The sequence below is a fragment of the Triturus cristatus genome, chromosome 2_1 (genome assembly GCF_964204655.1).
Source record: "Triturus cristatus chromosome 2_1, aTriCri1.1, whole genome shotgun sequence".
Lineage (NCBI taxonomy): Eukaryota > Metazoa > Chordata > Amphibia > Caudata > Salamandridae > Triturus > Triturus cristatus.
The window spans coordinates 446652956-446665880 of NC_140581.1; the positions used below are offsets into that span (position 1 = coordinate 446652956).

Consider the following 12925-nt stretch of genomic DNA (forward strand, 5'->3'; position numbering starts at 1 on the left):
GCAGGACTTAATGATAAAGGAAAGAGGGCTCAATTTAATCAATTAATGATTCAAAGCTCATGGGATATTATATGTATACAGGAAACCCATATTCCGATAGGAGAGATCAATAAGTTAATAATTCCGGGTTTTAATCTATTGGTCACAACTACACAAACCTCTAAAACTAGGGGGGTCACTATTTTTGCGAGAACAAGACTCGGTACTCCAATACGCAAAAAAGCTGACACTCATGGTAGATGGGCCATTGTCCAGCTTAATATAGGAATCATCATATGTTCTATTTATGGTCCTAATCTTGATGACCCTACATTATTCATCGAGTTAGAACTAGAATTAGCATCATGGACAGGCTCCCTAATTTTATGTGGTGACTTTAACCTAACAATGGGCCAATTACAACATAATCAAAACCAACACACCTATATGGGTCGAAAACCAAGAGTATTCAGGGCAGTACAAAACTTGACTCTTTGCCATAATCTACGAGACATATGGTCTCTAAAGAATCGAAGGGATCCTGGATATACATACTTTTCGTATCCTCATAGAAAATATGTACGCATAGATTATATATACACGACCATCGATATCGCTTTAAATGCTTTTATTGTTAGAGCCCCAAAGACAATATCGGATCATAACGCACTTTGTTTAATATGCGAGGTTCCTAGCTATAAGAGGGTCTGTCCACAATGGACATTCGATCGCAAACTTCTTGTTAATCAAGAATACATCACTCATATCAGGCAATGGTCTCAAGAGTTCTTTGATATTAATCAATATAGTGCCTCTCGGCCGAATGTCTGGGACTGCTTCAAGGCCGCATTAAGGGGTGAGACCGCTACTTTTGTCGCTAGCCGCAAAAAAGAGCAAGAAAAAATGCATATTCAACTGACAAATAGACTTATAGAATTAGAACATTTACATGCTAACCAGTTACATTTTGGGATTCTGGCCGAGGACACTCTTAGTAAGATCTTAGTGCTCAAAGCAGAGATTAATAACGATCTAACGCGTAAAGCTGCTGAAACTCTCCAAGCAAATCGGAATAAAATCTATGAGACCGGAGAGAATGTAGGGAGATATCTTGCCCTTAGAACTCGGCAATCACAGTCTCGCAATTTCATCCAGAGCATCCGATATGGTGGGCGGGAATATACCACTCAAGAGGATATAGCTACATGTTTCCATGATTACTACCAAAAATTATATCAAAATGAAGATCAGCGGTCACCAGCTGATACTAAGGAGTTCCTAGAGAACTGGCTTGGAGAGACTAATCTGGCTAACAGCATAGATGACGATACAAAAAAAGAGCTCGATAAAGAAATATCCAGAACAGAAGTAGAACTCGCCTTAGCCGAATTAGCAGCAGGAAAAGCGGCGGGACCAGATAAAATACCCATCGATCTCTATAAAATATTGGGTAACTTAATCATCCCATTCCTGCATGATCTTTTCCTTGGGATACAATGGCATGGTAAACCCCCCCAATCCTGGAAGCAAACGAACATAGCCATCTTCAGGAAAAAAGATAAACCTTCAGAATTAACAACATCATACCGGCCAATATCCCTGATTAACTCAGACTCAAAAACATATGCTAAAATTTTTGCCAATCGTTTGAGCAAGATTGTCGAACATCTGGTCTCTCCCTGGCAACATGGTTTCATACCTGGCAAGAGTACCACAGATCATACACGCAGAGTGATCTCCCTCTTTGACATCATGGGAGTAGGGGGGGGCCAGATGTCGATGATCTTGCTAGACGCCGAGAAAGCCTTTGACCGGGTCTCTTGGCAGTTTCTCTGGGAAATACTAGCCATTAACAACATTGGTCCGGTCTTCATAAAATCTATAAAAGCCCTTTATGTTGACCCCGAGGCAAAAGTAATGACTGGCGGGTGTGAGTCTGAAATTATCAATATCCAAAGAGGTACACGACAAGGCTGCCCGTGCTCTCCATTGCTATTCGCACTATATATTAACCCTCTAATTCTTAAATTAATAACATCACCAGTGATCAAACCTATTAAAGTTGGCACTTATAGCACTAAAGTTCTTGCTTATGCCGATGACGTTGCGGTTGTAACAACTAATCCCACAGAGGCAATAATTGATATTGAAGAAATCACCCGATCTTTTGGTCTATACTCTGGGTACTCACTGAATCAAGATAAAACAATGGTTTTATGCACTGCTAACACACCCTTCATAAGTCAATATAGAGTCAATAAGGCAAAATACCTTGGAGTGAACATCTCGCCAAAAATTAGCGAAATTAATGAAATAAACTATGACCCTCTAACTAAAAAAATAAAAGCAGATTTACTCAGAGTAAATAACCTTCATCTCTCCATAATTGGTAGAGGAAATTATGTTAAAATGGTGGTGTTCCCAAAGATCCTCTACTTATTTCGAGCTATTCCCCTTCTTGCTAGCAATGACACAATCAAAACATTAGATCGTGCAATATCATCCTTTATCTGGAGCTACGGGAAGATAAGGAGAGCCCTAGCTAAGTTAACATTACCATCTTCTAGAGGTGGCTTAGCAATCCCAAATTTAACATACTATCTATGGGCAGCCTTCCTACAACAAATGATGGTTCTGCTCACACCCGGTTCCAACAATAACCATGATCATGGTCAACACATACCATCAATTTATGAGCTAATGCTGGGCAGCAAAGCAAGAGGCCTGTTACTGAGACAAGTAGAACCTTCTTACTTTAAAAAGATCAAATTTAAGACCTTTATAGACGCCCGTAAAACCTGGAATAGAATCATTAAAACACTGTCAATTTCAAAATATACCAAATATACACCACTATGGTATAGCGCAGTCATACCACAATACCTCAATGATAATATAACCAGGCGGTGGGCGAAGCTAGGTATTATAACTATTGGTGATTTTCTGGATAGGGATGGTAAAATAACATTTGACGAACTATACGTCAAATATCAAATCCATCCCACAGACTATTTAAAATTTATTCAAATTTACACAATTCTTAGACAAATCAAATCAGACACAGAATTAAAACCCATACCACTCCTAGACCTTATAGGAAAACATTCTACCAGAATAAGTAATCTATATGACATCTTCATAAGAAATCACCCCGATGACCTAGAATATACAGAAACTAGCTGGGTTTATAAATTGAACAATGTTAATGTTGATATAGACATGATTCTACATCTATCTTCTAAAGTCCTACTTGCCTCCAATTTAAAGGCCCAAATCTATAAAACTATATTCAATCTTTATTACACACCCTTCAAACTGTTCTCTTGGGGTAAGATAGCACATGATAAGTGTCCCAGATGTACTCTAGGACCTGCTAATCTTATACACATGTTCTCAGATTGCCCTAAACTAGAACAGCTTAAAAATGCCATCACGAAGTATTGGGCCGAAATTTTTGGACACGAAATAAAAACATCAACCACTTTGTTTTTGCTAGGATTTGATGACTCCCTTGGCCTCACCAACCTAGAAATTCCTGCTATTTACATAGGTACTGCGGTCTATAGAATAACTTTAGCAGCTAGATGGAAAGATCCCGAAGCACCAACTTTCCAGGGATGGCTAAATAGACTATTAGCAATATACAAGCAAGAAATAGCAATTTATGGAACTAGAGGGAAAAAATCTCGGTTATACGGGGAACAAGTCTGGACACCAATAGCTAATTGGTATGAGCAGCTGAGGGACTAATCAGATTCTCTTGTTAACATATGTATATATATTGGATTTCTTCAGTTTAACTGCTCTATTGTATTCTAAGAGAATTTCGCTCTCTCAATGCTATTTTTCAAAATGGCTCATTTTGTTGTTGTTTCCAAGAAATGAAATCGGAATGTAATATATGTTGACTTTATTATTTTATTGTTTAGAACTTGTTGTCTGTCCTGCCACCTCGAAGCTATGAATATCGCTTTTTTTTTATTTATTTTTTCTCCCCTTGTGTATAGTGCTATACTTCTCTTTTGTATTTCTCGAATCTGCTCAATAAAAAATTAAAAAAAAAAAAAAAAAAAAAGGAATACACTTTGCATGCTGGCAGGACTCTTGTCTGATTCGTTGTATACATCTCTCTGTTGCAGGCTATCTTTTAGGATCGGAAGATTACTATACCCATCAGCGCTGCCACCCTATTGCGAAACTAAATGTAACTCCATGTGCTCTTGATTTTCGAGATGGAGAACAAATTGCGACCGGTTTTGAGAATATGTACTCTACGAAAATATTTACAGAAAGAGCCATTGATCTAATATCTAACCACCAGCCTGCAAAGGTACTGTACTTCCCTTACCATCTTCTCATTCTTGTGTTCAAAAATATATAATCTGCAGTTGGATCAGTGATATTTGTTATGCTTGCTGATGATTTACATGGAAATGTAATGAACTAAGGAAGCCTTTGTCCACTAGAGCACAATTGTACCTATTGCATTAGTTGACTAATTCTGTAAATAATGCCATGCGCACTGTGCCACTAGAACCAAGCTACACCCAACTGAAGAGCACCAATCTGGGGGATACCCCCTTGGATTGCCTGTGTTCCGATTCTAGGAGGACATGGTTTTCAAATTCGGACTGGACAGTTCCTATTGGAGCAGGGTCCAGGCTGATTGGCATGTGGCGGGGTTTACACTGAGGTGGCATTGTAGACAAAAGACTGATGGGATGGAATGCTACTCCGAGCATTTGCCAGGTGTTAGACAAATTGGCAGCATTCATGTCATCACATTTTGTTGTCTGATGTACTGCTCTAAGTGGCAATGGTATGCCCAGATGTACGTCCCCTGCTCACTGTGCAACTGGAACCAAGCTACACCAGACAACCGAGCCCCAATCAGGGTGAAATCGTTTATGGGGTACTGGTGCTCTTGCTCCGTGAGGACCTGGCAATTCCAGCTGGACTGTTCCTTTTGGAGCAGGGTTAAGACTGATTTGCAAATGGCTGGATTCAAACTGAGGTGGCATGGTGGGCAAAAGAATGATTGGTTGGAATGCAGTCCAGAACACTTACCATAGTGACCCCGTCTCACTTCAACTTTTCATTCATGTGTGTGTTTGTGTCACCTTTATGCATTGAAAAGATTATATTTTGTTTATTGTTTTGCAGTCCAAGGGGTGGGGGGTCACGTTGTGCCCCATCCTGGCTAAAGTGTTTTTAAACCCCTTGGCTCAGATGCTTTTTAGTATGCTTTTTTGTGATGCATTTCACATTTACCATTAAAGAGGAAAGTAGAGCGTTTTGTCTAGGCATTGCTATTTATCTGCAGACTCCAGTTGCAGTTAGCCTAGTCATCTGCTACTCATACCAAAATGTTTTTGTTAAAACCTTTTTTTCAAAATCCTTTGGGTTTTGGGAAGGGCTTTTTTAGATTTTAGGCCTTGTTGATCAGAGAGTATAAGCTGTCTAATTGTTAAAGACTTGTTGTGGGCTTACCAACAGCTTACATGGAGCTTAGATCCCACCATTACTTAACATTGAGTGGCTTTACTGTCACTTTCACTTGCTTGCTTCTTATTCGATGGCTTGCTTCCTTCTTCTTGTGTTTTGTCCATCCCTGGGAGCATGGCCTTTTTAGCATCCTTTTGTTTGGCTAACTCATTTCTTCCACTGCTTACTTTTAGGGACTACTTTTTTCTTTTTTGTTAAGCAATCCATGATAATGTATGTGTTGTCCAGATCTCTTCTTCATGCTCTGCTCTCTATCTCCTTTTCTCTCCCTCTTAATTGCTTCTCTCTTGCCTAATTCCCACAAGCTCCTTCTTAGTATCATGTGCTGTCCCCCACCTTTCTTTTAATTTAATTTTCTCTGCCACTTGCAGAGACTTAACTCCCCATTGCTCCCATCTCCTCCTTCCCACTCTCCTTTGCTTGCCCCTCCCACCTGCTCCCCATTGGTTTCCCTGTCCACTCTCCGTTGCCACCCCCTGCCATCCACCCCGTGGATTTCCCCTCCTGTCCATCCCAGCTTCTTCCCCCTCCCGTCCATCTCAGCTTCTTCCCCCTCCCAGACACTCCACATGCTTTCCCTCTTCCTCGCACTCTCCATTGCTTCATCAATACTCTACCCACTCACTGTTGCTTCACCCCCTCCTGTCCACTCCCCATTAATTCAGCTCCTCCTCCCACTCTCCGTTGCTTCTTTCTCTCATCCATTCTCTATTGCATCCCCCACCTGCTTCCCATCACTCCCCATCCCTCCCAGTCCCTGTTGCTGTAGGAGAGTAGGATCTGCTTCTCATGGTTACCCCAACTTTTTGCTGATGTTTCACTGTTTTTCGACTTTAGTCTGGCTGGGACCCTGCTATCTAGGGCCCCAGTCTAAATTGATTGCATGTACTTTAGGTACACCACTGATTGGATTCTGGGGTATCCTTATAAGTCCCTAGTATATGGTAAACTATGTACCTAGGGCATAGGGACCCCAGAGGCCTCTCAGGGGTTGCAGCATATATTATGCCACCCCTGGGAGACCATTCACAATGACACAACAGGTCTGCTACAGCAGCCTGTGTAAGGTGGTGTATGCACCCCTTACTTAGATATAGGTTCCCTATATCTATCCATATCACTGCACATATAAACCTATCATTCACCCCTATGGCAGGCCTTATCAATCCTGAAGGCAGTGTGCTGGGTTTTATGTGAGAGGGTGCCCATGCATGAGCAGAGCCACTCTGCAGCCTTTGGAACCTGTATTCCGGAGTTGTTTGTGATGCAGCCAAACCATATCCTCTTAAGTGCATTATAACCTTGCGGTAAACATGTTGTGTTTGGTGTCAAACACCTTGGAATCATACCTCCCGTCAGTAACTGGCGGAGGAGGTATGATTCCACCCTACTAGAGGGAGAAACATGACTTCACCGGTACACCCGGTACCAGCTTCACAGACCCTGGCATCACAAAGTGGATGCTGCCAGCCACAGACATGAGTCTGCCCTCCTGCTGGTAGATGAAACTTCAGCAGGGGACGGCTGGACAATAGGTTTCCTGTCACAGGGAGGTGTGACCACCTCCCAGACAGGCTTTAGTGTATTGGGGCTGGGTGGGTGCACTCCAAGAGTGTTTTGATGTCTGCACTGTGGGCACATTTGGTGTCCCTGTGCATAGTCCAACTCAAACCGGTTGCAGGGGCTACCAGCCCTTGCTCTGGCGCGAAACTGGACAAAGGACATGGGTGTAGCCGCCCCTCTGTCCTGACCCTCCCATAGGTGGGTCCCCAAGAGTTTGTCCCACCCCTTCCTTGGGTATAAAGTAGGAACCCCTGACTACAGGACTTTAGATTTACCTGGACGAAACTCTGCTACAGAATCCTAGAATTTCTACTATCTACACGACGTTGGATGACCGAAGAATCTCCCTTGGAGTAAAGGAGTTACTCCCCTGCAAGGCAGGCACCAAAGATGCACCTGTCCGGTTTGCAACTATGCAGCTCCTGAAGGACTCCAAAGACTTTGCAGCACAGGAGGTGGGTTTCCAAGCTTCCCCAAGGCTTATCCGTGCTTTCAGCAATCTTAAGACCCAAAGCCCTCGTGGGGACCGTGCAACCCGGACCCCTGGGCTCCGTGCACATTTGCAGCAGCATATGCTTCTTGGCCATCCCTGAGGCTGTGCTTTGGGCTACTTGTAGTCACGACCCCGAGCAGTGATTCCACCGAAGATTAATGGCCTACACTCCTTGAGTGACCCGTGGGCTGGTATTTAGTGATTCCTCTCAAGGTCCCTTCGCGATCCCTTGTCCGTCGACTTGTGGGTCCCTGAGAAGGGTACTTTAACTTCCAACGAGCTTACCTGGTTTCTCCAGATGTGCCCTGACTCTCCATCGCTTGGGGAGTCCATAGGACCTTGCTGGTCCACACCAAAGCCGATTTACTCTCACCGAGTGGGTTGGCGTTGCCAAGGCTTGTTGGTCTCCAAATGGACACGACCACCCACCCAGCACACTACATTCTTCGTGGGACAGCTCGCCTGCAGACTGTGGTTGTCGTCGACGCCTCCTGTTCCCCGTGGCAGTGGGGTCCAGCTTCACCTCATCGCACCTGAAACACCCGACATTGGTGGGCATTCGTCTACCGTGCCCCTGGTCACTAGCAAGTGACCCAGACTCTGTCCCCTCTGCTTTCAGGTTTGTCTCATCTTCGATCCAGGCTTGGATCACACAGGACACTTCTCCTTTCCACGGCAGCAGCACTTTGCAGCAACTCGCCATTGAAAACAGCGAAGATTGCCGACACCATTTCACACCTATGCACCCGGCTTCCCTGGGTTAGGTAACACGAGTACTCTGGTGCTCACATGGGTGCTGGCCTTAGAACCTTCTAAGACTAAAAGGGTTTGCTCCAAGTCCTCTCCTAAGTGTCCTTTATCTTTAAAATTCCAACCGCGACTTTTTCATAGGATTGTAGGGAGCTTGCGGCTGTGTTCTCACACTGCACGCGTCCCCCGTGGGTCCCTGTGTCACTACCTTGGGTGGTTCCTTGGGGTCCTAGTGATTTTACGTGCTCTAGGCACTGTGTCTAGTCAAGTCGTGGTTCTTATACCACTTTCTTAATATATGGTTTAGTCTCCCCCTGGGGCCCCTTGTATATTGTGCTATTTACTGTCATTTTAGAACTGTAATATTGTGTGCCTTGCTCTCGAATCTCATAAAGAGGTTAGTAGAGAGTGTTTAGTAATAAATACATATATTTTATATCTATATATACCGTGTGTGGTTCTCTTTTCATTTGGTCATTCAAGAGGTTATAATCTGGTAAACCAAGTTGCTTTACATTCCTTCGAGAATTAGCCTGAATGCTGCTCTCCATAGCTACCACTAGGATAGCTTTCAATAAAGGTTGTCTTAAATCTAATCATCAATAAGGGTTGTTTGGCCTGGTGCAAGGTGCCCACTATAACTAGTGAACAGCATATACCAGGCCAACTTCTCACATTGGTGTGCAGCAGTTGGGATTCAAGCTTGCTATTGTTTTACCAGATAATCTCATTGATTGACTAACTGAAAACCACTATAGGTACTTAGGTACCTATAAATCAAGTCTAGAATACAGTAAGTTCTACTGGATTTAGAGTTGTGTGTCAAGGGCTTAGCACACCCTTTCTACAACTCCAGAGAGATTAGTAGTTCCCATTAGGTTAGGTAGGTTCAACACCTCATGACACTAGTATGTCTTCAAGAGCAGAAACCAGTGACTCCTTGCTGACTAAGTATGACCATCTCTCATTTCAGGAATTGAAAAATATGTGTGCATCTAGAAAATTGAAGATAGGGAAGAACCCTAGGACTCGATGCCTCATAGAGGCTTTGCTTATAGATGACCTCAGAAAGAAAACAGGGTCTGATGAGGCTGGCAAGTTGGGTGGTGCAGCAGAAGATGACAGGACTGGAAGTGAAAACATCCAGGACCTGGACTCTGAAGATGACCAGGAGGATCAAGAGGATTCTAACCTGGACAATCCAGTCCTTCCTGAGGGTGACGATGAGGAAGAAGGCATTAATGGCCCTCTCTTTACCCCACCTGGAAGGGTTAACAGTTTACCAAGAAGGTCTAGATCTCCTTCTCAGGAATCTACTCATTCTGGTACTTCTGTAGGGACCTCCTGTTTCTAATAGGACTACTACCTCTCATAAAAGGGAGTCCTATTATGACAGGAAGTGCAGACTACTTGACTTTGAGTAGGCAAAGCTCAGAATGAAGAAAGAGCAGCTGGCCTTAGACAGGGAATCCCTGGAGCTCCAGAGAGCTTCACAAAAATTGGGGCTAGAGCCCCATGGTGGCAGCAACAGTGTCCCTAGAGGTAGAGAACATACTCATGTCCATAGGAACCTGAACAAGATTGCCCCTCCCTACCAGAGTGGGAATTACATCCACAAATGGATAACTGCACTTGAGAGGGTGTGTAAAGTACAGAGGGTCCCTCAGGAGCAGTGGGCAGCAATCTTGTGGCTCTCCTTTGCAGACAAAGGTAGAGACCAGCTCTTCGCTGTTAGAGAAGAGGATGCTGATAATTACAAAGTCTTGAAGAGTGCACTGATAGATGGGTTTGGCTTAACCACTGAGCAATACAGGATAAAGTTCAGAGAGACCCAAAAGGCACACAGACTCAAGACTGGGTTGACTTTGTAGATTGTGCTACTAAGGCTCAGGAAAGCTGGTTACTTGTCAGTAAAGTGTGTGATTTTAAAGGATTGTACAATTTGATTATGAGGGAGCAGATTCTTAACTGTCAAAATCAGCTGTTGTATCAGTACCTGGTGGACTCTGATCTGACCTCTCCCCAAGAATTGGGCCAGAAGGCAGACAAATGGGTCAGAACCAGGGTGAGGCAGAAGGTTCAGAACCAAGGCTGTGACTCCAAGGAGCAGGATTCTAAGAACTCTGATAAGGAGGGGTGGGGGGGGGGTAAAGACCAGAAGTCTTCTCAAGGGCCCCAAAAATCTGCATCTGGTGGGGAGTTCCAATCTAACAAAGGAAAGGGACAAAAGAAACCATGGTGTAAAATCTGTAAACCGAAAACCCATTGGACAAGTGATTGTACCAAGTCCAAGGACTCAACTCCAGCCACCATTGCCCCTAAGGCAACTGTTCCCCCTAGCTCAGCTCCAAGTGGTGGTACTCAGAATAAGGGTGTAGTAGGGTTAACCCTGGGATCTGAGATGGACTCTGGCTTAGTCAGAGTTCCTACTCAGGCTGTACTGATCTGTGATGGAGGCATGGATATGGGCTCCTTATTTGTTAGTCCCAGTAATCTGGACAACTACAGACAGCAGCCTTTGATAAATGGAAAAGATGCCTTGGCATTTAGGGACACAGGAGCAAGTGTCACAATGGGGACAAAAGATCTTGTGGCTCCTGAGCAAATCATACTTGGTGAGATGTACCAAGTGATCAATGCTAGCAATGTCAGGACAGACCATTCCTTAGCAGTTTGTGAGAAGTTGGCCTGGCATATGCTGTCTCCTAGTTATAGGGACACCTTGCACCAGTCCAATTCGGCTCTTATTGATGATAGGTTTAAGACAACCTTTAAAGAAAGCTATCCTAGTGGTAGCTGTGGAGAGCAGCCTTCAGGCTAAGTCTTGAAGGAGTGTTAAGCTTATTGTTTTACCATAATAACCTCTTGAATAACCAAATGAAAGAGTAGCCCACACAGGTATATATATAAAATATATGTATTTATTCTAGACAGAATCCCACAGTCTCTTTATGAGGCTAGTGGCAAAGTTACAATTCAAACAAGCATTTATAAACACAATAAATAGCACAGGAATCACTGGGCCCCAGGGGGGACCAAACCATATATCAAAAAAGTGGTATAAGAACCACGACAATTCTACAGACAATGCCTAGGGCAGAGGAAGAAGCTGCTATCGGGATCTCTATTATAGTCTATGGAGAATGTCGTGGTTGAAATTACACAGATTAAAGTCACTTCTAGCAGGAGTACAAAGTTAAAACTATAGACTTAAGCTTTTGAGGAGCCCACTACCACGGGAGTACCGAGGTACCACTGTTACCTGCCCCAGGGAAGCCGGGTGCATAGGTCGATTCTGGTGTCGGGTCGTGGGCTGATTTTCTATAGGAAAATGTTCTAAAGTGCTGCTGGCCAAAAGCGTCGATGATGCCGTGAAGATCAAAGATGTGAAGATTGTAGAGAAGAACCTGAAAGCAGAGGGGACAGAGTCTGGGTCACGGCAAAGTGACCAGGAGGCTCAAAGCAAAGAGCCCTTCGATGTTGGGTGCTTCAGGTGCGAAGTGATGTAGCTTGGATCTGCAGCCACGGGCTCCGGGAGGCTTCAAGGAAGGCCAGCTTCCGGAGGGCGACTGTCCCACGTCGGATGAGGGTCGCTGCGGTGTTAGTGTCCGGATTGGATCCACTAAGCCTTGGCAACCGCAACCCACGAAGAATAAACAAATCGGCTACAGTGCAGACCCACGAGGTCTGGGAGAGGTCTCCTTTGGAGAGACTGTAGAGCAGGCCTGGAGCAACCAAGGGAACTCTTGATTGTCGAAATAGACCTCCGCTAGGGCCCACAAGTCGAGAGACAAGGGACCGCGAGAGGCGGCAATTTGGAGTGCGTAAAAGGGCACCCACGGGCCACCGGAGGGGGCTAGGGCGCTGGTCTTTGGCACAATTGCTGTAGAGTGGTTGGCTCAAACGGGTCAAAGCACAACTTCCCCCACTGGTCAGGGTCGTGTGCTATGCAAGAGGTGTCCGGTGTCCGGGGGTATTGGGGATCTCGGCACCCACGCGGTGCACGGTGCCCAAACTCGTTGAGCACACTCACTGGCCTCTGGGATGCGCTGGAAACCCACCTCAAGGGTGCTGGAAGTCGTCGAAGTCCGTAGGAGCAGCGAGGCTCCAACCGGGTCACTTGCAGTGTTTCAGGTGCCTGCCAAGCAGGGGGATAACTCCTTTATCCCAAGGGAGATTTCTTCCGTCAGCTGGGCAGCAGCAAGTCGAAGGTCAAGACTGTAAAGTTCAAGATTAATCTGAGGCTCTGGGGCCACGTTATTCACCTTTATCCCCAAGATTAGGGGAGTGTCCAGAGTAGTGTCCACCAATGAGTGGTGAGGCGGGAAAGGGTGGCTACACCCTCTCCCCTTTGTGTGTTTCCCGCCTGGGCGAGGGGCAGGATGCCCCTGAACTGGTTCCAAGCGGTGTATGCAGAATGAGGTCTCTGCAGCTGCCTACGTGCAACTCTGAAAGGACATTTGGTGCACCCACCCTGTTCCAATCCACATTATCCTGTCTGGGGAGATTCTAGCACCTCCCTGCCACAGGAGCCCTATTGTCCAGCTGGCGAGGCTGGGGTTTTCCCCAGCAACAGCCAGCCAGGGTCGTGTAGGTGGCGGGCAGTAGCCATTTTGTGTTAATTGTGCACTTTTA

At 45.0% G+C, this 12925-nt stretch overlaps 1 protein-coding gene across 1 annotated transcript in view; it reads left to right on the plus strand.

Moving 5' to 3' along the window:
* The window catches only part of ARSB (arylsulfatase B), a 281980-nt gene that overhangs the window by 121874 nt on the left and 147181 nt on the right, over positions 1-12925 (plus strand). Inside the window, exon 3 of the mRNA XM_085632256.1 lies at positions 4119-4309. Within this exon, the coding sequence (XP_085488382.1) occupies positions 4119-4309 (191 nt within the window). The remainder of the gene's footprint in view (positions 1-4118; positions 4310-12925) is intronic.